The sequence below is a fragment of the Squalius cephalus genome (assembly GCF_949319135.1).
Source record: "Squalius cephalus genome assembly, chromosome: 15".
Classification (NCBI taxonomy): Eukaryota; Metazoa; Chordata; class Actinopteri; order Cypriniformes; family Leuciscidae; genus Squalius; species Squalius cephalus.
The window spans coordinates 5,274,100-5,301,606 of NC_137136.1; the positions used below are offsets into that span (position 1 = coordinate 5,274,100).

Genomic DNA, 27,507 nt, shown 5'->3' on the forward strand with positions numbered 1-27,507 from the left:
CTTTCAAATATCAAAGGCCAAACACTGTACGCCTGAGATACACAACCTATAAGGCTGCACCAAAACTTTTTAAATAACTACAAAACTCTTGAACATTTAATACTGGGCTGAAAGTGCTTGCACAGACTCCTGCCGTGTCTCATAATCTGCTGCTGGGGAATATACAGTTGTCATTTCTACACAGTTGAAAATAGACATCAAGCGTGGGAGTGCTTTGACAGCACAGCGGAGACCCAGACGAGTCACGCAGCCGTCATCCTCTTACTGTCGGCGGCTGACGGAGAGCACACACACACACACACACACACACCGGAATCCCTCGTTTTAGGACTCATTTAACCGCTATTAGCCTGAGAACCATAAGCACTACAACAAAAGAGATCCAGCTCAAGAGAAAGTAATACGTAACGGATTCCCTTTTAACGCAGACATTAAAATGACCAGTGTTTGTTTAATAATAATGGACATGTAGAATGAGAAGCATAATATAAGCACATAAGTGTCTTATAAGAATCGACCACCCGTATTAGACACCATATAAAATGTATGTGAGGGTCAATGGCATATAAGCCTGTTTCAATGGGAAACTGAATTGTGGTGTAACCATAAAGTAATATTTTCTTGAAATATTACTTGACTGCTTGACTGTAGTCTTGACTATTAAGTGTGCACATCAATAATCATCCATTCATTATTATTTTAAATATTTTTTTTAATTAATAAAAAATCATTAATAATCAACTTTATTAATTCATAAAAACAATTTGTGTGCTGCACCACAACACATTTTACAACATGAACTAATGAAAATAAAATATCTAAAGGAATATTAATAAATAATATTTAAGGAATTACAAACATAGAAAAGGTGTATCTAAGCATTTTTTAATAAATTAATATGAGTGTTATTATTATTATTATTATTATTATTAATTGTAATAATGTATTAAAATAATTCATATGAACAATTATATTAATTAATTCATAAACATCATTAGGTTTTGGGGGAAGTCCCATCGTGAGACGTTTAACAACCTGAACTAATGAAAAGGAAATATAAAAATTTAGAAATTAAAGCCATGCTCGTCATAAAATAATCATTGTACAAGTAAAAAATGGCATGTATTTTTAAATAAATTAATATTAATGTTGTCTAATTTATTAATAATCATTAAGTTTTTGAAGAGTTACACCACAATATATTTACAATCTGAAAGAATCAATTGAAAATATATTAATAAAAATAAGCAGTAATTCAGAAAAAAAAAGCATCAAAAGTCATTGTCATTCATTGTTCGAATTGCATTTAATGTAAATTTAATGTAATAGTTATAGGACAAAAAAAATCATAAATTAGTTGACCAATGAGCAAAAATGAGGCAGGTCAGTTTACTGCGTTCACGGTCTTCATTCACTTAACTCTTATTAACTATCTTTAATTCTGATGGGAAAAGTCACTAACCTGAGTGATACTGTACTTCTGTTTCGATGTACACAAACCACTTGCCGAGACTGGAAGCCTACTTCGATATCCCAGAGGTCATCCTCCAGTCGAGTCAGCCTGATGCGATTCCTTTTGTTCTTGATAAGCTCGCGCATCTCCGGGTCTCTGTTTCCTTTCCTCTCTTTGCCTTTCCTCCGCCGGGCTTGTCGTACGGTGCGAGCAGCAGGGGTGGCGGAGGAGGTCGGGGTCAGAGGTGGTGGTGGAGGTAAAGAAGGCAGTTTGCACTCGCTCCAGCCGCCCACTCTCAGATTGAACACCGTCTCTCTGCCCTCGCAGGTCCTCGGCGCACACGTCTGGAACTCCGTCAGATTGGGGCAAGAAAGCCCACCGAAAAGCGGCGGCGCCACTATGGAGCGGACGCGGTTCTGCAGGCCCAGCCCGCAGGTCTTGGAGCACGTGGTCCAGGGGGTGAACTCGGTCACCACACAGTCTTGAGGGCAGGGAATGAGACAGGCCTGTTCCTGCCGGGGTTTGGGCTCAAAGTACTCACAGATGGAGTCGTCGGCCGCCGAGCCGTCCGCCCTGAGCGCACAGTTCACCCCCCGCGTCTGGATGCCCTCTTCGCCCTGCAAGCAAACACCTGTGCGGCCAGTCCGCAGCGATATGGGAACGCACTGGTTCCACGCGCCCAGCCGCCAGTCGTACAGGTCCTTGTGCCAGTCGCACACGCGGAAGCAGCTCTGCTGGTTGGCTGGTCGTGTGGACTGAAGGCAGTTTGTGGGAAGAGTCGTCCAGCCTTCCACATGAGCGCACCACACCGCTCGACTCTGACTCCCTCCTGGCCCGCACTCGCTGCCCATGCATCTGCCCCATGGACCTGAGGAAAACACCACATCAATTACTGCAAAGTCTAAAAGCAAATGCAACATAATTATGCCGCCTCATAAGATGCTTTGAAGATTATGCCATAATGCGCTGTGAAGTTGATTTGATATATTCTGCATTATTGTAAATTTACCTTATTGTCATTTCTGTGATTTGTTTTTGAAAGAAGTCTCTTATGCTCACCAAGGTTTTATTAGATCAAAAATACATAGTAAAACAGTAATATTCTGAAATATTATTACAATCTAAATGAACTGTTTTCTATTTGAATATATATTTTTAAATGTAATTTATTCCTGTGATGCAAAGCTTATTTTTCAACATCATTACCCCAGTCTTCAGTGTCACATGATCCTTCAGAAATCATTCTAATATGCTGATTTGCTGCTCAAGAAACATTTCTGATTATATTCAATGTTGAAAACAGTTGCTTAATATTTTTGTGGAAGTCATGATACATTTCTTTTTTAGGATTATTTCTATTTTTATTTATTTATTCATTTAAATACAGAAAAGTATACATTAAATTAGATGGATCTAATACAAAAATTGCAATATTTATGTGAGCTCTATTTTTACGCTTATTAGACTGCCACTTTACACAATCATGCTAACGGCAAACTCCTCTGTGAAGATCTATTTGGGAGTCGGTGCCTTTATGTGCAACATTATAAATCATTGGTACCATGAGGTACCAAACTAAGTTTAGATGATGCTGGAAAGTGGCCCACTAAGTGTTGGGACGGAGGTTTACACACTTTGAAATTTGAATAGGTTCACTTTTGTACCTGACTGATCCTTAAGGTGATAATCCGAGTGTGGGCCTAATTAAAATATTTGGCTGTGAAGCAATTAGAAAGTCAAAATGAGATAATCGGTATGTGCTGCTACCGCTGACAGCATGGCGGTAATGAACATCAAACTCTAAATGGAGAACGGGAAGAGAAGCAGCAGCGAGAGCCTTGTGGGCTCTAATTTTTTGATAACGACAAATGCAACAAAGTGACGGAATTGTTACCAAACATACTAAACAGAATGTGATCTTAAAGAATTAATGCTAACCATCAGGCAATGACAAGGTTATGCATCAAGGAAATATTTTGGATTGATATTTTTATCATATTCATATATTGCAACTTGTTAGCAAACAATTTTTTTAAACACACAGCAGCTTCAAAATTCACATTTGAGGTTCAACTTCTTTTTTTTTTTTTTAAATATAACATATGGTAATGTTGGACCTTAATTAAGAAAATGTGAAGATTTGATGTGAGAATAAGTCTATCAAAGTGAGTTTCTAAATAATCACTTTTCTACTTTTAATCACAACTGGAGCTTTGTCTATCAGGATTCCCTTTATTTTATCAAGGTAACCACAGCTGAAAACAAACCCAGGTTACTGCATTTAAAGTTCAATTAATTTTCCCTGCAAAAGCTTTCAGAATCCCATTTCTTTTTTTATGACAGTTGAGATTGTGGTGATAATAAATGGAATGAAAGCAAATGAAGTTAAACAGTTTTGCCCCGTGTCTCAAGAATCAGTGGTTTAAAAAAAAAGCCCCATCTTAAACCAAGAATTCAGCAAACACTGACAGCAAAGCAGCATGACAAATAGAGATCTATAAAGACAACAAGAACTCTGATTGTGCTTCAAGGGCTCAATTTCACAGCCATATTAGAAAATGAGGCTTTATTACCATTAATTTTCACTGTATTACATTAGCTGTGTCACCATAACTGAGTTTCCATCTCACATTCAGCCTCCTGCATGATAAATAGTCGCCCCTGTAATGAGTCCCAATAATAATCCATCTGAGAGGGTTTTTGCTGTAAACGTGCTGTAAATGGCCTCATCGTGTTCAACAAGAGCAGGGGAAATGGACCTTTTGTAAAGCACAGTATGAAAAGTAGGCCTATTCAACAAGATTTTTACATTTTCCAATTATGCCAGTGTGTACTGCTCTGCGGTTACTTTTAAGTCAAAGTCTCTGATTATCTGTTTTTTTACCAGTTTTATCACCTGGCTCTGGCTGTCAGGTCAAATTTGTAAGTATGATTATTAAAGGTGCTCTAAGCGATCTTGGGTGACGTCACTTCTTGTTGACGTTCGAAGTATTGTCAAACAAAACGGAGGCTAGCTCGACCCTTCCTCCTCATCCCGTCTCCAGAGTTCTCGCCACCTTTTGAACGCTTTTCCGATGTAAATTCGGGACTTTGCGCGTTCCTTCTTCTTTGCTATTTGTTCATCGGAACGTCGTCACTTTGGTCGTGTGTCGGCCATATAAAAATTCAAGAGAATATAATTCTAACGTTAGTCGTTGTCTAGGACATCTCTCCTCTAGCTAACTCCCCTCTTCATGCTTCTCTCTCCTCCACTCCCCACACACCCCTTCATGTGCACGCGCACTAACCCCCGCAACCCCCAACCCAAATCATTCTTGTCAGTTATTGGCTGGAACACTGTTTGTTATGTTTCGTGGTCCAGGCTGGGCCAGTTTGTTTTTGTTGCCGTTTGTGGAGCCTGGGCTGTCTACAGAGACTGCGTTTTTTACAGTGTGTTCAGGGGACAGGCAGCTAGCGGATAGTGAGGAGATGTTTGCTGGATGTGACAAAAAAAAGTTTTGGCCTAAAAAACGCGTAACATCGCTTAGAGCACCTTTAAAGTAGCATAGCACACCAACCCGCAATACAATTTGACAGCATCACTGGTTTCCACTGCAAAAAATAATACATGAAAAAAGACTGGCTTCACAAACAACCCTAATAACATTTCATTGTGGATTTGAAAGGCAAGGAGAACATCAAAACAGAGTTGTTATGTTAACTAAAACTATTAAAAAGAAATAAAGCTAAAATAAAATAAAATAAGAAAACTAATAATAATGATAAAAGTAGCTATAACAAAATTACTAAAACTTAAACTTAAAAAAGTTAAATGAAAATGAAAATTTAAAAGTATTATTTTTTATATTATAGTAATATTATAATATTATCAAATTAAAATAAAAAAATATATTTTTATCATATTGTTTATTCATATTATTATCTGAAAATATTAATAAATACTATAATAGTGCTCTATATAAATAATACTAAAACACAACAGCTTTTCTCAAAGCCTAGTGAGTTTCCTACATAGATAGCACTGGCATTATAAGAGCACTATAAGCAACAAATGTGTTTCCTTCAAAAACACCTTGATCTGATCTTTATCTTGATTTGAGGGTAATTTCATCCCAGAATGCATTTCAACAAGACCATGAAATCATTTAATGTGTTGGACGGAGTCAATAGAAATGCATTTAACACTGAAATACTGAAACTTAATAAATAATTAAATATTTTATTCAATTTTATTCTTGTAGAGCACAACATGGTTCTGGTGGTTAAAAACCTACTTATTGTTTTCCATATATAGAGAAATTAACAATAACATCTAAACCTTTCAAAAAATAACTCCAGTTACCAGTTGGATCATGATGAAGAAAATTGTGCAGTTACTGTTGTCTTGTAATCTACTGCGAGATGAGTTTCTCAGAGTACTTGTACAGCGTCTGAAGTTGCTCTACTCATGTAGAGCGTTTCAAATCGGTCACTTTGCGGTTTCACTCCAGTTGTCACATTGCCAGAAGGCAGCAGTCTAAGTAGGCGCTAAACAGCAAGGTAGCTCACTAGATAACTACAGTGGATGCAGAGTGCAAATGAACATCTATGCAAAGTCCAAATGAACATCTTTTATAATTTATTGCAAATATACCAGCAAACACCGTTCATAAAACTACAGGGGGAGATACCACAGCAAACATTTCTCCATTTATGTCACAGACTTAATGGCCGCGTGATGTGGTCCTCCAATGGTGGGAGGGAGCAGAACTGCTGTGGCTTCCTAAGGCTAATCGTCTTTGGGAAAAACAAGAATAAACACAATCCCTACACAATTGTTTCCCTGAAAACAACAAAAGATTTATCTTTTATGTCTTTCAACCCCACCACAGGTTTATCAAGGGGATTTCGAGACTGGTGGTCTGTGAACGTGAAGAGGTGTGAGATGAAAAGCTCTCTGAATAAGCAAAAATTAAAGGTGCAGTAAGCGATAAAAAAAATACATACACCCTTTCTATGTGACAGATCTAGACTCCACAAACTAAAAAAGTTGGGAAGGAAAAGGAGTACTATTGGCCTAAAAAAAAGAACGCAGGCGTAAATCAATAGTCTGCTGAACATTTGCAAAATGTCTGGAATAATTTAAAACACCTTTAACCCTGTAAAAAAAAAAAAAAAAAAAAAAAAAAAAAAAAAAAATATATATATATATATATATATATATATATATATATATATATATATATATATATATATATATATATATATATATATATTTTTTTTTTTTTTTTTTTTTTTTTTTTTTTTTTTAAAGGGATGGTTGAATATGATTTCACTTTTCTAACTTTAGTTAGTGTGTAATGTTGCTGTTTGAGCATAAACAACATCTGCAAAGTTACAATGCTCAGACTTCAAAGCAAAGGGAGATATTTTCTTTTAAAGAAATTGCTTTTTAAGGACTACAACAAACGGCTGGTAGAGACTACATGACATTCCTCCCGGTTTAGTGACATCACTAACCCTAAAATGTACATAAACCCCGCCCCTGAACACGATTTATAGATTATCAAGACAGAATATGCTAATTAATGACTAGAAGATAACTACACATAAGCTACATAAATTCACCAACTAACCATTCAGAAATGTTGTCTACATGTTGTCACCTCTTCTTGAGTCTCTACGGTTTGAACATAAAGGCTAAAAGTTTTAGAAATTTTCAGTGCATGTCTGTGTGAGGTAAAAGGACACAAGCTGTTGAAACTCCGCCCTCTGTGCCGGGAGCAGCAGCTCATTTGCATTTAAAGGAACAGACACAAAAACGGTGCGTTTTTGCTCACCCTCAAAAAGTGACAACTTTAACATGCTATATACAAATATCTGTGAAGCTTCACATACACGCTCTGGGGACATCAAAGACTTATTTTACATCTTGTGAAAAGAGCATTATACCACCCCTTTAAACTGGGAAAGTTTATTGAACCTTTTTATTGAACGAGACAAAATATATTAAAAATATTATTATTATAAAATTTTTGAGTATCATATTTGATACATTAGGCTTTTCTGGCTCATATATAGTATGATATAGTCCATGTGACTACAGTGGTTCAAATGTAATGTCATAGAGTGACGAGAACACTTTTTGTCTCAGATTTCATCAAAAATATCTTAATTTGTGTTCCGAAGATGAACGATGGTCTTACGGATTTGGAACGACATGAAGGTGATGGCAAAAATTGTATTATTGTTATTGTTCATTACTATAAAGGAAATCAATAAAATTGAATTACATTCTAAATATATGAAGAGTTCAGATGCAAAAGCCTCTAAGTACCATCTGAAATTTTCTTCTAGAATGATAATTTTTATCAAGCTCGTATATTTAAGTTCAGTAATTTCACTTAAATGACTATGAATAGGTTATTTTCATTGCCATTTAAGTGAAATTGCTGAACTTAAATATACGAGCTTGATAAAAAATGATCATGGCACTTAGAGGCTTTTGCATCTGAACTCTTCATTTTTTCCTTTGAATTTACAAAAAACAAAAATACATTTTCTATATATACACCATAAGCGTGATGTAAGATTTTGGTCATACTTCTATCTCCCCATGCGGGAGGATCAGACCTGCAGCAGGTCAGGATTGATCAGTATCTCACACATCATTATCTCCTGTGCTCAAAGGAGACGCCAGCTGTCATGATAAAAGGTAATTCTGGTTGACAAAGTGCTGGTCCGTCAGTGTCTGACAGGTGTGTGAGAAACAGAGTGCAGACGATTCAGACTGTCAGTCAAACAAACCCACTGTCTCAGTTCATAAAGAGAAATAATCAGTTAAAAAATACATCACTGTTTTACCAGTAATAACATGCATCTGATAAGATAGGTTAGATATTGTTAAAAACAACTAAATAACCTAGTTTTATTTTGGCGCTGCAAAGGCACAGAAAGAGAGACTTGCTCTTTTTTAGCCAATCAGAAACACTCTCTGCCAGTCACTGGGTTTGGAGGGCTGGGTTTTGAAGAGAGTGCATGTGAAATGGTTAAAATCACTCGAAGCACCATTAATACAATTAACGGCTCAACAATTTCAGCAATTTCGGAGACCAAGAGCTGTTAGATGCCACAAGCACGTCTGGTTGATTATCTACTGCAGAAATGTTGACCTAATGGAGACAAAAAATCCAAATTAACTCTTTAATATCTCAACGAAGCGATGAAATTTAGAGCAAAAGCAGACTTTTTTTAATGACCCTGGTAATCCTTGTGTTTCTCATAGACAGACAGACATATAGATAGAAATCTGTGATGAAGTTAATGCATAAATGAGCCACATAACTGAGAACTTCATGAAATCTTCTGAATCTCTGATCAGTCTGTTGAGGGCAATTCCACGCAAAACTGTCACATCCATAACGCCAACTAAATACAATGGCATTGTGCTGGCGTTATGGATGTGACAGTTTTGCGTGGAATTGCCCTTGAATAAGAACAGGGCTTCATTAACAGCCCTGTGATGTGATGCTTTTGTTTGATGCATTAAAAAAGACAGCGTGTGTTTCATTGCAATGAACCACTATTTCAAAGATACTCATAAAATAGCATGTGATTAATGTTAAAGATGAGCATCCTTCATCAAAATGTAAAAAACCCACTTGATTTGTATAATGCACTGCACTTGCACTAGACCCTTCTGATAAAGTCTTTCAAATCACTTTACATGAATATATTCCCCAGATGAGCTGCTTTTTGCATGTCGAAATGAAAAAGATACATACGTTTATTCTTCCCTATTCCAGTCAGCTTCAGAAGTGAGTCAATCAAATGCGAGAAAACTGACCCCAGGCAAAGACCATTAAATTCATAAGCAAACTGTGAACTTCTTAGGACGCTCTGAAGATAAATCCAGTCATCCGTGTGCCTTCAGCCTTTCAACATATCTGCTTTAGCAGATTTCAGAGTTAATTTCCACCATAATAGTCAGATAGTGATGCACCAAAGGCTCCAAGGGCTAACTCACACATGATGCGACAAGCCATGAAACCTCTCTTCCAGTCATCCATGTTCAAGAGTTTTTGTCCTAACTAGCCACATTTTGTACTTCTGTTGTGTCACATCGCGCCCGTCCATCTCATAACTGAGGTCTGAAAAATGACTAGTCACATGAAAGTTTCTGAATCACTCAACTCTTAAAAATAAAAGTTCTTTATTGGCATTCATGATGCCAGGAAGAACATTTAACATCCATGGAACCTTTCCAATGCACAAAAGTGTCTAGGAAAAGCTTCTTTAGATTATTAAAATCTTCTTCACACCAAAGAAAAATTGTTCTTTAAAGAACTATTCACTGAAAGGTTGTTTGGAGAAAGGTTGTTTGGTTTTGTCCATTGCATTGCTATGAAAACCCCCTTTTAGAACCTTTATTTTTAAGAGTGTAGGAAGCTGTGTTCCCATTAAATTTTACATTGTGACAATTTTTTCAGCTCTAAAAATCTATAAAAACACTCACAGAAAAAGAAAGGGGAAAAACCCCCAGAAAAAGCTCAAGGGTATGGCTGATCATTTGCATTAAAAGTCTGTATTTTTTCACACTTTCACATCCAATATTTCCTGATCGGCACTTCAGCAGTGAAATATCAAAAGGTCAGCGTGTAACATTTAGTTTCTGCACTCGGTAGGGTTGTAAAGTGAGTTCCCAGGAAGAGCGCTCCATGGGAGAACATCATAACAGAATTTCACTACTCTGAACAAAGTCCTTCAGGTGCAATAAACAAGGGCTTTCAAACATTTGCTACAGTATAAAACTGCTATACATTTTTTTTTTATACTGTACTGTATTGTATGGAAGCTTGTTTCCGCCGCTGAATAAAAAATAAAAAAAGTAATTGCGACTTTTTAATCTCATAATCTCTCTTTTTTGCTCAGAATTGTGTGATATAAACTCGCAATTGAGTGTTATAAAGTCCAGAATAAAGCTGTGAAGTGGACTAGACTTTATGTTTCAAGTCAAAAGATTAGCATTAGGGTAGCGTCCTGTCCTGAGAAACAGCTTTGAACGGAAATGACAAACGGAGAAAGAGGATGAAGTAAGTATATCATGTCGATGTGGTAAAATGGGCAGAGAGGAGATCAGTTCCTTCAGGCTCTGTCGAAGCTCTCTGAGGAAAATTCATTTATTCAGCATGGCTATGAATCCATACTCAGCAGGTGAAAATCTACCTCACATTTGCTCTTTGATGAGTAGAAATGTTCAGTAACAAGAGACATTAAAACAACATCAAAGCGACCCTCTGTTCTTGAGGCTGTAGATCAATATGGAGGAACGCAAGCAGTGCAATTGAAGCATGACCCATGTTGAGAACATAAATCACAGCTTGTGGAAAAATCTCACAATAAAGCAAAAACGAATATTAGAGTTTAATTCGTTTCAGGCATAAACATTTTAAATGCTGTTTTTCTTTATTTTCCCCACAGGCAGATATGAGAAGTCACAGCAGGACCACGCGCCCCTCCGTACAGCTGTAAATATTAATACGGAGCCTGTGCGAGCGCATTGTTGATGCCGATCTGACATGCCACCTTCATGAAAACCTCCCTTGAGGCGGCTGGGAAGAGAAAAGAGGTTTTGAAGCCACAGAAGAGCCAGACTCGACCAATGTGCCCTTTAGATAAAAGACATTAAGTCTGGGGTCTGGACCGTGAGTGGCTTTGGGTCATAAATGGTGAGGAGATGGTCATGGGGGAGAATGTTGCGTCTATATAAAAGAGAAACCTGCAGCTGTACACGGACAAGATGGCAGAAACGTCATCGGCCGCTGTGCATGATGGCTGTGAGTGCTGATGAAACATTCACAGGGTTCCTACACATTTTCCATTTCAAAATTCCATACTTTTCCAGAATCAAATATCCAAACCTCTCTGTATATTTGTCAGACCCTATTTTGCATAAATGGTTCATACAGCAATATTTTCAGCATTATGTCGTTTTTTGTTTGTTTGTTGGTTGTCATGAAAAAAATAGATAACATGCGCTTGCATAATGAGAAGAAACCTGAGACGCTTTATAACCTGCATACAGTATATTCACCTGATACTATAATCGTGGTTTGATCAAAAATTGTGAAAGATAAATACTGATTTAGATATTTGCAACAGATTACATTTTAACATTGTTTAAAATGATTTGTATCGTTAGAGATTACATTTAAAGACTGTAAACCGCATGTAAAAATTCACTGAAATAAGAGTCAGTGCATATACTCAACATCCATACTAATAAATTTAAAAGAATAAAATAAAAATAAAATATTGCTGATAACCAATATTGTACTGATTTATCATCCATCCCATAAAATGTATCTTGATAATATATATATATTTTTTTTTTTCAAAGATACACTACACTATGCTATCCTAGAATAATATTAAGACTGAGACAACTATACATAGATTCATTTCCCCAAATAGTGTAAAGACTTCACAGTAGTCAAGAAGTCACAGTATTGTGAACTCGACACGGCACGTTCACAAACATTAACCGACAAGGACTGAACAGAACAAGGAGTATATACACATAGTAAATGAGGACACCAAACAGGAACTGTTGGATAAAGATTAACTAATCAGAAAACCATAGCAACCAATGAGAACTCATACAGACATGACAGGAGCAACTAAGCAGAACAAAACCAGTTCAGCGGAAATCCCGCCCTACAGTCGATTCGAAAGATTTCATTGATCATGTCAATCACTGTACTGGGGGAAATCACGCAACCAGAACATAATTGTGACAAGACCGAGGCTTTAGTTCTATCCTGACACACCAACACTCGCTCAACTAATGGAGTGAGACCCGTTTGAAAATGTCATTATTTTTCCAATTCCATCTGGTGACGCAAGTGGTTCACCTTAAAGCTCAATCCAGAGCTCAAGAGGAAAACAAAATCTGATTCAACACTTGACATAAAACACACATTAGATCACCGGTGGCTACCTGTTCTCCAGCACCTGTTATAAAGATTAAAACCAGCCATTTTACCTGCTAGCCTGATTTACCCGTGCCTTTAAGGGGTTAAAGAAAGGATAAAGCAATCAAGCATATGCAGGTCTCCTGTCTCCTCAGGTTATTTACCTCAAAGACCCCATGACAGCTGGTAGAAGCAGCTTTGCCTAAATAAGAAGAGAGAATTTCCTCAGGAGACATTACCATGGACCTCTTAAGGACAACCATAACGCACCAAACACACAGACAGGTATATTTTTCGGGGAAATTTAGTGTAGTTACAGAGCGTATCTGACAGACATTAAAACTCCTGAGGTTCCAGCATTATGCTCAAATGCTGAGGTCTAACAACACCTAATCAAAGGTCACGCAGGACGATGGCTTATGACTCAAAGCTGATTAGAGCTGACATAAACACTAGGTCAGAGGGGTCTACAGTACATACAGCTTACAACAGGCCCCAAACACACTCTAAACAAACTTATCATACTTCACTGCATTCTGAAATGTTTTAGACCGCCAATCATAATAGTGGAGCGGCTAAGTGCTTATGTTTGGCAGAATCGTTCAGTTTATGATACAAGCGTGAAAATTGGCATGAGCAGTCTCCATGGGTCACTTGACAAGAAAATTGTCTGAGCCACTTGAAATTTCAAGATGGCGGCAATTTTTCAAGATGGCCGACACCTTAGTGGAGCAGTTAAGTGATATAGTGGTTTATTTGGTGATACAAGCATGAAAATTGGCATGAGCAGTCTCTGTGGGTCACTTGACAATAAGCCACCCACAGCTACTTGAAATTTCAAGATGGCGGCCATTTTTCAAGATGGCCACCACCTTAGTGGAGCAATTAGGTTCATGCCAATTTTCATGTTTGTATCACCAACTAAATGATTTCTTAAGCCTAATTGCTCCACTAAGGTGGTGGCCATCTTGAAAAATGGCCGCCATCCTGAAATTTCAAGTAGCTGTAGGTGGCTTATTGTCTAGTGACCATCAGAGACTGCTCATGCCAATTTTCATGCTTGTATCACCAAATAAACCACTATATCACTTAACTGCTCCACTAAGGTGTCGGCCATCTTGAAAAATGAAAAATCTTGAAATTTCAAGTGGCTCGGACAATTTTCTTGTCAAGTGACCCATGGAGACTGCTCATGCCAATTTTCACGCTTGTATCATAAACTGAACGATTATATCCCTTAGCCGCTCCACTATAACACAATGCAACCATAATAAAAACAAAATTTTCATTACTTCAAATGAAATTAAATATAAAACCTTAAAACTCACTTTCAGACATCAGCGAGTATTTGAAATAACTTCCTTGCGATCTGATGGGGATTCTGACCACTATATGAGGCAGAAATGAGAAAACAATTTCTATGTGATGCTAAAGGCTATTTATGCTAACTAATGCGATAATAAATACACGTTTATGGAAAATACCAGAGACTACTTGAAGAACGTAGACAAATCATATATAATTATGATTGTGTATTTATTTGGTTTCATGTTTTATCTGTCTCTTCCTTATGCCTTTGTTGATACTGTCTAATGCATCTGCATATAATGTCATAAATACCATGCAATCCAGTTATTTTTTATAACTCATAACTCCCGTTTTCTTCTCATGAGCTCCCTCTGTTGCTCTGGCTGAAAGGTTAACAGTAGTGAGACGAGAGAGATCGCTCAAACCTCCTCAGATCGCATAATTTTGTGGAAATTGAAAAGAAATTCTCACTCTTTCTAAACAAATGTGATGTAAACATGATATATGATAAATGTGACCGAATAGGCATGTGTTCTCTTTTTGGGTTAAATGGTAAATATCAGTTTGATTCAGCATGACTGGTCCACTCCTGACACAAATTAATAAATTACTGTCACTGTAACATTTTTTATTGTAAAACATTGGAACTATCGATCCAGAAAATTTAAAGGCACATTATGTAATTTCCTTTCGCCACTAGAGGTAATTTATTCAAAACAAAGGCGTAGCTTGGTGACGCCGCTAATCATGGAAGTTGTTGTCTTCACCTCAACAGCCGGTGGAGAATACGAAGCGACTCGGGCAGAAATCATATTCATGGATGACCGGTAATGTATTCAAGATTTATTAACGTTACGAAAGCCGTTGGAGCGGAACGAGGTCGCTGGAGTGATTGCTATTGAGAGACAAGCACGACACACAGCTCGAGAGCAGTGGAGCTTTGCGTTCGCTCGGTGGCTACTATATTAGACACTTGTTGCACACTGCATTAAACTAGATCGATATTAGGTATGGTAAAACATGGTACTCGCAGTAAATCAAGAAAACAATATTTAAACAAAAAGACTAACTGTGTTGAGCTGTATAACAATGATTCGTTTTCTGTCAACCAAACAGTTGCTCACCTGTTTAATAAAACACATAGTGTCTTTGATGTTTCCATGGTTTCTACAAAATAAAACCGAAAATCAAGGGTAAACACGGGTATGATGTCATTGATAGGCGATGCAAGGACACGGTCCATGTCCTGGTTAAAACTGCTTATTTCTCTGTATTTAAACATACTTACAAACATTTGGAATAATGTAAGTACACAAATCAACAAAATATATAATATTGTTCTAGTGGTTTTTGGATATTTTGAGCCAAAATTCTTACATAGTGTAAACGTTCACTTCTGTCATGCTCAATGCTCATTTTGCGATCTAGCTAGTTTTCAGTCAGCTGGTGAAATGGTGGGGTCATGTGACGCAGTTCTATGGAGGCGTGTTAGGGCGGGTTTTAGGATAGCGCTGCAGGGCTATACTGGCCCAACAGTGGAAAGAAACGCAACTTGATTTTGGCCTCGGTGCTTGAGGTCCGAGACTATTGGCCCCGGCCGGCCGGCCGGCATGTTGTTAGCCTTGGCTCGCACTGACCAGAGTCACCCGACAGTGGAAAAGTGGCTAATCTTGTGTATTGAGGACCCTATATGAGGTCTTAGCAGTTCTGTACTCTGTTATGAAGTTCTATCCCATAGACAGAACTTTGGGTTAAGATTCTTTGAAGGCCGAAACGCTAACATCTCTGTTGAAGAACTGTGCAACACAACTACCTTCAATAAATTCTTCTTCCCAAAAGAACTCTGGTCAAGAATACTTATTTTATGTACAAGATAAAATCTAATACATTAGCAAGCCACCCAAACAACTGCTCAGCCAAATACAGCAAAATCTAACAATGCTTTCTCAGTATAAACACATCGTTGACTTAGTTTCAATATATGTATACACACATATACGCACACACCCTGGCATTTGCAAATAATCTTGTATATAATGCTGCCATTTTTATTACAGAGCAATAAAATGTACCTCAGTAATTTAAGTCTAATATATTCCTTGGCATTTGCAAATATTCTCAATCCTCCTTTTTTTCTGTAACTTTACAGCACACCGCAATAAACGAGAAAAATACACAACCATAGTGACAGTGCCTGTAAATAGGGCACTGCTGACTAAGAATGAGACTCGCAGGGTTTGTGCTGCAGTCTTCAGGCCAGCGGGGAAATCTGCTTGGCTGCAATGCACAACCACCGACAGGGATGTGAGAATGGATGGAAGTTGAGAAATACCCCAGGACTAGTGTGGCGTTCCCACACTGTTGGGACATAAAGCCAGAGGCGCAATGTGGGTCAAGATGGAGGGGCCGATCGTATCCGATTAGACCGAAACAATCACAGCTGCAGGCTGAACTTCTCTGATCAACTGACACTTCACATCAGCCACTGTTTGATTTTCATTGCGGATGTGACATGACATTTCAGGGGAAGATCATTCATAAACCAGCCCAGAAATGTGAATCTTACACAGTGACCCAAAAAAAAATTATTTTGTGAAATGGTTTTCTTGAAAAGTGTGCTTGTGCTGCCTTTCTTTAAAATAAATGCCACTTGCAACTTTAATAAGTTTGAAGTGCGACTTATAGGTTTTGGGGCAATTTAATATGCAGCGTTGCTGTATAAACAGCACATGGATATATTTCTGGGCTGCTTATTAATGATTTCCAAATTCTTTTTTGGGATCACAGTATATTTAAGGAATATTCTGGGTTTAATACAAGTTAAGCTCAGTAGACTGCATTTGCAGCATAATGTTAATAATGTTGACTCGTCCCTTCTTTACTTTAAAAAAAATCTTGATTCTTATACCATTAAATATTAAGTGTGTTATATGTGTTCTTTTATCAATTTCCAGGGCTTGTTTTGTTTTGTTTCAACATCAACAAACATTCTTTTGAGGATTTCCTTCTCAGACTCCGCCTCCACTTTACTCATGTACACGCACTTTTTAATTGTCCTTCAGGGTTCGTTTGAGGATCGCTTTGAACTTGAGACAGAAGTAAGACTGGATGTGTTACACTGTGTTTGTTTCCCTTGTAAAAGAGATGAATTTTGTAGTGATAGTCTCACCAGGTCATCCCAAAGTGTTTGTAAAACTTCACTAGACATTGTTTGTAGCACCTGATATCCAATAACTTTTAATGTGAAACAATGTCTCCACTTTCAAATTCTGTTGATTGTATCAGGAAATTCAAACAATAAATGTGTTTTTGGTGCTCAGTTCAAGCGACACGTGAACATATCTTCCTATTTACTAGTTATAGCACGAAATAAGCACGAATAAACATCAGAAGGTATATGTTGAAAGATACAGTACAATTTACTGAAATCAAATGTATCATCTCATGTAATCGCTCAATCAGCGTTTCAAACGCGGAAAAACGCCAATAAAACAACTAGTAAACAATGTCACTTAAAGGTATAGCGGAGGATTTTCTTTTTCCGGGTGGATCATCAAGACTATTGGTCCTCCTAAGTGTCAATCATTCTGGTGATATGTTTACGTAAGGCCGTCGTACGTGCTCAAAACACAGGTTGGGCTTCGCAGTTATGCCTCAGTCGCGAAGTTTCTACTTGACAGGTAAAGTTTGGCATGCTATTTGGAGAAATCCATTTAAAATCACTGCTAGTAAAAGTTAATGTAAGCTATGATTAGCTCGTGCATACGTTTAATAGGCGTTCCCTCTCGAGAGCAGGTAGAGTGTTGCGCATGTGCATTTTTTCAAAAAGTGGAGAGGGCGGTTCTTTTCTAAAATTCGGGAAAATCCTCAGCTATACCTTTAATGTCACATCAGGAAAGCTATTCAATGACCATAACTCGTTAGTTAACTAGAAAAAATAACTCTAGAGAGGAGCATTTTGATAATTATATGCATGAGATTACATATTCATTATAGGCTATTACTGCCATTGTTTAAATATTTATATATTTCTCCAAATAATTGGAGTAGAAATATAATTATAATAAGTACGATTAAAAAGTTGACATAAAAATGTCCTTATGTGTAATTTAAATGTTTGTACAACTCAGTATTAATTGAGTGTTGATTATTCAATAAATTTGATTAATTAGTTGATTATTAAATACTTTTTTTTTCCATTTTCGGTTTTCAGCTGAGCGTATCCTGAATTTTCATTTTGTTGCATCACTAGTAGCCTATAAATGTATTCACGCAGGAATTACAATCACAGGAAACCGTGCATCTTTTTACAGTTCATTCCTGAACAAATATGCTTTATGTAAGAACGTCTAAACTAACAGGTTCAATGCAAGTCAAAAATGTAATCTGCATATCAACCTGACAAATTACATCAAAGAAATTAATTGAATTTTGTGGGTCAGATAAAGTAGAAATAGACTACAAATGCAGGTTACCAAATTTTTTTTTTTTCAGCATTTGTTTTATAGTGCGCCACCCTAGTATTTTTACTGTCCCCCTCTGGCACCATTGATAATAGGCTTACCAAAGTGAATCAAAAACACATTTTAGATGGATTGATGCCATATTGACTCATTATTGATTTTTATGGTATACATAACTCATACAATGACACACAAAGACAAAACACTCCATAGACTGAAAAGTCTAAATAGCTTTGCAAAAATGTATCTGTGTGAAATATTTTACTTTTATCACTTCAAATAGCCTAAATTATAAGGTAAATTACAGTAATTTAAGGATTAGTCGCTCATCAGCCGCGTCTGTGAGATAAGGCAACATTTCCCAAGCTTTCCCACTCAAACTGAGACAATCGCACCGGCAGTAATAGAGGCTCACAGGGATTACTGAAGACATTTGTGCCTTTGAGCAACACATATAAAGGTCATGCATTTCAGTCTGTGACTTTACATTTACATCTACACAATATTAAAAAACAAAATCCCACATCACGTCAGATTGGCCCACTAACTGTGTGAATATGATTATATCAGTGAATGCCATACGGTGCATCATTCACATACTAAGGCAACTGTTTATAAATTCATACTGAGATATAGACCACGTCTTCTCGCATTGGTGCAATCATTAGTCACACTTGCTTTGAAGAAAAACGTTCTTTGAATGCATTTTCTTTTATTCTAATTAGAATTTTATGTTAATCATGAAGTACTAGCATTGTGCTTAATTTATTCTGTCAATTATTTAAAAAAATATATTTATGAAACTAAATGCAGTATGGAATAATAAATGTATAAAACACTATTTGCTACATTGCTGGCCTCACTACATTGTATTTATATGCGAGACAACTCGCATGCAGTTATTTGGCATTTTAATCCAATTTTATGAAAAATGGCTGCCATGATAGTACTCATATTTCTTCTGCAGTATACAGTGCATGGTTCACAAATGTCTGCATGCATCTACTGAATGATCTATTACTTTTCTTGGCAAAAAATAAATAAAAAATGCAGTGCACAACAGAGCACATTGTATAGAATCCAATGATGCAATGCAATAAACTTAACCTTCCATTTGCAGTTTTTGATTCATCATTTGATTGACCGAATTAAGGTATTTTTACAAAAATCAACAATGATGCACACTACTAGTGCGTTCTCGCCGTGTCGCGAATCGCGATTACCGTAATTACGAGATTTCAACTTGTAAAAAGCGTTCACGTCCTTGTAGAGCTTGTGATTACAACTTGTAAGCTGGGAATTTTCTGAGAGCTCCTACTTGCACCCTGTGACCGCTGCAGATTCATTTATGTGTTGATGGTGTTGCCAAAGAAATGCACTATTCCCAGTCCGAGGACGTGAACAGCTCCGAATAGAGCGTCATGTCGAAAGCAATTGAATTATTTGTTGTTGGATAATGTGTTCTGTTTCACATACTTTTTTCAAAGAAGGCAAGGCAATGCACAGTATATAGCAATGCATTGTGGGAATCCAGTGTGCTCAGTTACCTTTTGGTATTAATACTAGGTCATATTCCCTGCAAACAGATAAATTGCATACTGTGAGTATAAATTACATATCGCAAGAATAGTATGAGAACTATGCGTCATCTCTCACATTGTGGGAAGAAATAAACCACCAACCTGCACAGAGTTTATTTTCTGAACTGCATCAGTAACAGGAGACACAGAGGACCATGGTGCAATAAATTCATGCCAAACACTGAAACTGAACACAATGGGTGAATAATTCATAATTGAGAGCTGCCGTCTCAATAGCTCATGAGTTCTGGGATGTAAAATGAGTAAAACTATGTGGCAGAAAGTGTAAACAGATACATAAAGAGGACAGAAAGTTTAAAGACAACATATAATGTTGTTTAACTAATGTAATATGTTGTATTTATGAATGAAATAGAACATTCAAAAGAAATAAAATATTTGATTGTTAAATTTATCCATCAAAAAAAAAAAAAAAAAAATGACAGCGGGCATTAAATACCAGAATTAAGCTTACTTTTTGTTTCTTTTCAAATAAAGTGCACTAATAAATCATGTATAATACGACAGGAAACATGCATTCATAAAGTAAATAAACTCAATTATATCTGGTTTAAAACAGATTCTACCATACTGCTCTTACTATAGAAAATGTCACGGTGCATACAATGCAAAATGCGAACATTTTATCAGTCAGTTATTTCATGTTGACTTTAAGCTTGTTTGAAACAGATTTATCAACCCTCACATCTAGATCAACTAGATTAAAAAAAAAAAAAAAATCAATCACTTAAGCTTAAGACTGATAAAAGTGAAAATTGATTTGTTTACGCTCGCTCACGCTCAACAATAAATAATAACTGAAAACACCTAAATGTCATGTTCTAATCAGTTTCTTGCAGGAGTGAAATGTTAAATGCTCCTGCTAATTTAAATCCAGAACGTGTTATGTGTCAAATGAAACTGCGAACTTCGAACGCAGCGCATCTGGTGATCTGAGCTAAATTGAGACCAAAAAAAAAAAACCTACACGCACGTTTCTTTTATCTTTGGGGAGCTCAGTAGAAATGAGATTGAAGTGTATGACAGGCCTGTGATAAGCAGAGCAGATAAAAATAGCCTCTCTGGGGAGCGTCTGGTGTTAAGACAGCCAGGTGGAGATCTGGTGTGTTTTTAGCCCTGTCCTCACCTCCTCTCTTTTAATAGGACTGAAGGGCTGATCAGAAACTCTGACAGACGCTCGCTGGGCCATTTCAGTCCACACACAAACCTATTCATTTGTCTCCAATTTGTCTCCTTATTTTTCAATGCAGAAGTAAGCTATTTTCTGTGAATGTGCAAGACTTCTGATTCAGTAGCCGCTATAGGGAAATAACTAAGAATAACAAATTACGACAATACTTTAAAATAATATGGTAAGAAACACCAGTTCGCAATATCAAGTAGCATTTTGTACAGCTAAAAATAACTTGAAGCGGATGACACTGGAAGACAGACACGTTCAATTTACAAATGGCTGCACACGCTCAGTGAACGTGATTTCATCAAGTTCAACATGTTTCTGGATCAACATCTTTATTGATCCTGGAACAACATTCCAATCAGTCAATCAGATCTGAGGAACACATTTACAGTTTATGTCAACAACCAGGGTTAGGTGCTTCAGTGTTATTCACCAATCATTTCCCTCTGATTTTAGGAAGTTATGGGTAGAGATAGGATTAGGACTAAATTGTCAGACAGGGATGTTGTTCCAGGATCAACAAATATGTTGACCCAGGAACATGTCTTACTTGGAAAAATCACGGTGGCCGCACTGGCTCTTGTGTGAAAAATAAGGTGGATACAGCTGGAAATGCACATTTATGATCACCTGACCACCTAATGCCAATTCTGATTGGGTGCTCGGCCTGTAAGAACTGTATTTTTGGGACATTTAACTTTTGGAAGAAAAAAATGCCTTTGTTGTATGACCAGATTGTACTGTAGATTATACACGAATTCATTCAGCAGCACCTATTATATTCACTTGACATTTAATTCACATGATATTTAATTATTCCCAATTTCTTTTTTTATTTAAAAATAATGCTATAGAAATTGCAGTCACAAAAAAAAAACTAATTTCTAACAAACTAAATATATTAGAACTAGGGCTGGGGGAATTAACGCGTTAATCTTTGCGATTAATTTGAGATGCTTAACGTGTTAAAAAAATAATAACGCAATCAACGCAGCACTTTTTTTTTTTTTTTTTTTGCCTTGTTTTAATGATTTCCTGTTGCGGCTGCTATTGAAAAGGCCGAAAATATGCCGTCCCGCCCCTCCGTGTTCGGCGATCAGGTTTCATTCTCATGCAGCTTTCATGAGGTCTTTTCCGCGCCGCGCTCTCCGTTCTGTGTGTGTGTGTGTGTGTGTCGGCGCGCTGCTGCGCCACTCCATGTTTGCGCTGCGTGTTCTGCTCTGTCGTTAATGGCCCAAACGTTCGAATCATGTACCGATCACGCACTGGAAAAGCAAAGTCCGCTCAAATAACGTGAAATTTCTCAGTAGGCCTAGTAGACTTCTGTTTGCAATAGCCCTACTGAGCTGGTATAGTCATGCTGGGCAACAATGGTAAAATGACCTGCTCTTATCACATGCTCTGGTAATAATAGCTTTGTAGGACTATCTTTTATTTTGATAATTAGTAAAAAATAAATAAAAAAAATGTTAAATTGATTATGTTGATTGATTATTGAAAAAGAATAATATATTGATATGTTTATGTTTAATATTATTTTAATACAGGGCTATTAATTAGATTATTCTAAGTTTAAATATTGATGATTACAAGCTTGGGGGAAATGCAATTAATTGCAATTAATTACAGCAAATTGTGCAATTAATTAGTTAATTTTTTTAATTGATTCCCAGCCCTAATTAGAACAGAGAATACCTATATTACATGTATATACACATTCATAATTATACACACACACACACACACAAACGTTTTATGGGGACTTTACACAGACATGATGATTTTTATGCTGGGTATATTCTATCCCCTAAACCAAACCATCACAGAAAACGTTATTTAAAAAAAAAAAAAAATTCAACGACAGTATGATTTATAAGCCGTTTTCCTCATGGGAACCAAAATGTCCCCACAAGGTCAAATATTTCTGGTAGTGCCGTTTGTGTGTGTGTGTGTGTGTGTGTGTGTGTGTGTGCGCACAAGTAGCCTATATATTATCATGTATAACAAAGTCAACATGACACTTTATCCTAACTGGGAAATATATATACAGTGTGTGTATATATACATATATTCATGTTTCCAATGACCGTTGTAACCCAGTAAGGACAAAGTCAAAGGGTAAATGAACACCCTGCTTTGAAATTGATACTCCAAAAATACAATATATCCAGGAAAAGAAAGATACTGGAACTCTAAAACAGACTGTTCACGGTAGACTGGCGCAGCGCTTCAAATCAAGCACAACTCGAGTCATTGCAGCTGAAACACACTAATGGACACGTCAGCCTTTCAAGTGCTGCGAGGGAACAACTTAAAAGAGAGAACAGACATGTTGTGGGAGATCTCAGGTTCATAAAGCACACGCCTTCCAATGTGTTCGTTAACATCAAATGATTTACACGCAACGCTCCAGTTTAAATCATCCAGATTTCAACATAAGCATGATTTACATTTGATAAGGGTCAGTATAGGGATGTTTCTTCAGCCCAAGAGTTTCACACTATCATAAACAAAGCACTTCGCTTTTCCTCTTCGCCTCACTAAAATGAATCTTGCATTAGATAATGAGATTTATACATCAGAGGGAAGCTCATAATCACTTGTGTATCTTCATTATATTTTGGATGCACCATCAAACTCCTCCTCCTGACTTCCTTTTATTCAACGAGCTTCAGTCATTAGATTGCATTAGATTTTGTCCCATTCATCATCTTGTCTCGTCTCGGATCATGTTAAACGTGGGTGTGACAAATTGAAGGAATATTCAAGATTATGTACAACAAAGTCAACATGAAACGCCGTTCGCTACTCATATTACTAATCTGATGAATGAAAAAGGTGCAAGAGGCAACGTAGGATTTTCAACACGATCTCATGAAAATGCGTATCTATAGCACGAATTGTATTTATTGTGCAATTTATGTGCAAACATTTTTTTTTTCGTGCATATGATATGCACTGTAATCCCCTTGGGTAGGATTAGTGGTGTAGAGTAGCCTATGTGCGTATTACACGCCATAAAGTGCGTATCATTTGCAGGCAAAAAAATGTTTTGCATATAAATTCCACAATAAATACAATTTGTGCTATAGATACGCACTTTCATGAAATCGGGTAGGATTTTTTGTTGGGGTGGGGTGTTCTGGATTTAGTCTGTCTCATTTTTTTCTGTTTCTTCATGTAATCCCAGACGGACTCGATGACGGTGAGATCAGATCTCCGTGTGGATCATATCGGCTGTTGTCATACTCCTTGTGCAAACAAAAATCTCACTGGATTATTACAATTAATGGCGAAAGGAATGTTTGGAAAAAAATTTTCCTACTGACACACTACTACAGCAAAAGATATAAATAACTGGCTTAAAATCTTTTTTGTGTGTGTGTGTGAAAATACTAACGTGCCTAATACACTGTACTGTACACAGTACTGTACATATCCCGAAGGAACTGAAGGAAGGACTTGAGCCATTTTATTTGGAGCAGAAAACACCTAATAATCATTCAAAACACCCTAGCATCCGCATAGCAACCCACTAAAAAACGCTCAAAACACTGAATAGCAACACTCTGGCAATTACCCACAACACCACTCACATTTTCTTCAGAAAGCTTAGCTTTAAAGTCAAACGTCTTGAGCTCCAGAGAGACACGTGTGCAGCTCACCTGGAGCTGGGAGTGAAGCATGGCCCTCCTCTGAGATGACACGGCCACTAGGCTCTGATCACAGCAGGCGGGGGGGGGGCAGAATGAAGAGAAGACTGCCGTTTTCTATTAGCAGGAGGGCAAGATGAATGACCAAACTTCTCTTTTTCCAACTGACCTGTGATTGCTCTTCTCTCTGAGCCTGGGCAAACATGCATGATGAAAATAAAGACAGAGTTTGAGCAGATAACAGGCCAGTTTGTTGCATATGGAATCACTGGTTTGATAAATTATGTTTGCCCTGAAGCGAGCAGAAGATAATTACACTGAAAAGAAAAATACTACAAGATAAAACATTTTTTTGTGATGTGGCACACTGCACACGCAGCTCTTCTGCAAGAAAACTGAGGCAACAATCCCACGCTTCATAGTGCTTTCTTTTTTTTGCTCTCATTTTTTTGCATTGGGAAGTCCAATTATTTTTAGTGAACCAGTTTGTTCAGACAGTTGTAAAAGTAGCTGCTCAAAAAAACAATTGAGTGATTCATTTTTAAATGACTCTCATTTAACTACTTTCCACCAATGATTTCTACCAATTTATCATTTATTTTTGATGATGATTCTTTGATAGAGAGTTCAAAAGAATACAAAGTTCTATCATGAAACTCTAGATGGTGCAGGCTCTTAAAGTGTAACTCTCGCCAAAATGCAACCTACAGTAGGGTCTTTTTGTTAATCTACCCGAGGCAAACTTTCGTGTAAAAGCATAATTAGAATGGAAATGCCACTTTTAAGTATGACCGTATTTTCGTTTTCGGTCAAATTGCCTTTTGAATGGGAGTGCATGGGGCGCTACTATGATAGCATCAAAATCGCTATTTTTAAAACACTAAGAAGACTCGACACAACATGAAACTTTGCTGGAAGTATCCCCAGAGGCTCTACACATGAACTCGAGCATTGAGAACATTGTTTGTGTACACAGAGTTTACTAAAAAGAAAGATTTTGAACAACTCACTGTAGCTGTTGTTGTTTCCGGCCGCCGGCATTTTGTCAGTCAAAAATAGTCGATTTCCGAAAGCAACGTAACAGGGAGGAGATCCTAAAGCTTAGTTCCATAAAAATTAACGGATCATTTGTTGTTTTGTCTTTAGTAAAAATCAATATTGACCTTGTATTTGAAAAAGGATCCTCATATAAGAAACAATACTGAAATTCAGAGTCAGTTCATTCGCATTCGGAGATCGATTATTTTTGACTGTCAGAATGCCGGCGGCCGGAAACAACAACAGCTACAGTGAGTTGTTCAAAATCTTTCTTTTTAGTAAACTCTGTGTACACAAAGTTCTCAATACTCGAGTTCATGTGTAGAGCCTCTGGTGATACTTCGAGCAAAGTTTCATGTTGTGTCGAGCCTTCTTAATGTTTAAAAAATCCCATTCAAAAGGCAATTTTACCGAAAACGAAAATACGGTCAAACTTAAAAGTGGCGTTTCCATTCTAATTATGCCTTTAAACAAAAGTTTGCCTCATGTAGATTCACAAAAAGACCCTAGGTTGCATTTTGGCAAGAGTTACGCTTTAATTCCTTGACCCAATCTGCTTGCAATTACATCATTCACTATAAGGTACAGCTGATTGGTTCCCGCTGTATTGGTAGCCAATGAGCTTGCAGCTCAACATTCAAATTCTTGCCTATTGTTTGCTGTAGCAGTTTGCAACGTGCTTTCAGAAACCCTCTCCACCTTCCCCAGCTCCACCTGAATAGATCTGCTACACAGGTGATTCATATATGCTTGTACAGCATCAGCAATAAAAGCAGCAGCAACAGCGTAGCAGATCAAACAAGACCAAACACATTAACATTGTCATTCTTATTGGCGTGCCAAACTCTCAGAGATTTTTCATGACAGAACAGTGTGTATTGTAACATTAAAAGTGACTTTACTGTCATTTTTTATCAATGTAATGCATCCTCACTGGATAAAAGTGTCAATTTCTCACCAAAACTTTTGAACGACATGTGTTTTATGACAGTCTATATATTTTTTACTACAACACATTGTTATATAATCAACTAGTTCATACAACCAAAAAAGTCTCACATAACAGTTCTCAGTTCATAACAGAAATACTGATTTAAGGTTCAGTCTGTTGCTCATGAACCACTCCAAATTATTCAGTAAGTCTTTTTGTCAGATTCATTAAAAAAGATTTGACTCAGTCATTTGTTCATGAATCAGACTACACTGGTTTCTGACACAGACCATTCCTTTTTTTTAGAAATGATACTGGTTGAAAATAAGTATTGATTCTCAGTTCCCAACACACTTTAAATAATCTAAGCGGAGCTTTAAAATAGATCAACGGGATTGTGATACTTCCCACAGATTAAATTCAATCCAGGAAAATTCTGGATTTGAACAATGCGAGTTGCCGGTGATCAAACAAGGTAATCTGACCCAGCACATCGAGGGAGCGGAGAGAGAAAGAGACAATCAATGAAGCTCAGTGGTGTGAAAACAGGGATTTATCTCAACAAACACACACCTCACTTCCTCTATAGCCCTCCCAACATCTGGACTTTTCCGTCATTTTTCCCATTTAATCACGCTTAAAGGTTGAATGAGTATTTGCTGAATCCGACTTGTTGGGATTAGAGCTGTAATCGTGATAGGAGCGGCCCTGGGATTGGTAGGAAGACACAAATCAGTTAAAGGGCAAATCTTTTTAAGGAAACTCATATTGTGTCACTGTCCTTAAACGGTCTCAAATTTTGCTTGGATTTGCCAAGATACAATCCTGCAATCAAAAGTCAAAGCGCTCTAACATTTTTCATCAAATTCTCCCAAGATTAAATTATCTCAATAATTTAATCATTTGTGTCTAAATGCCTAAAATTATC

The 27,507-nt window shown here is 37.1% G+C and overlaps 1 protein-coding gene across 5 annotated transcripts in view; it reads right to left on the reverse strand.

Moving 5' to 3' along the window:
- The window catches only part of thsd7ab (thrombospondin, type I, domain containing 7Ab), a 117,333-nt gene that overhangs the window by 74,357 nt on the left and 15,469 nt on the right, over nucleotides 1–27,507 (reverse strand). For 4 of the 5 annotated variants that reach the window (XR_013823713.1, XR_013823714.1, XM_079894865.1 and 1 more), the window contains exon 2: nucleotides 1,463–2,321. The exons of the other annotated variant lie outside the window; for it this stretch is intronic. Coding sequence is in view for 2 of the 4 variants with exons in the window: in XM_079894865.1 (XP_079750991.1) it covers nucleotides 1,463–2,321 (859 nt within the window). In the remaining 2 variants the exon portion in view is untranslated. The remainder of the gene's footprint in view (nucleotides 1–1,462; nucleotides 2,322–27,507) is intronic. 5 annotated transcript variants of the gene reach the window in all.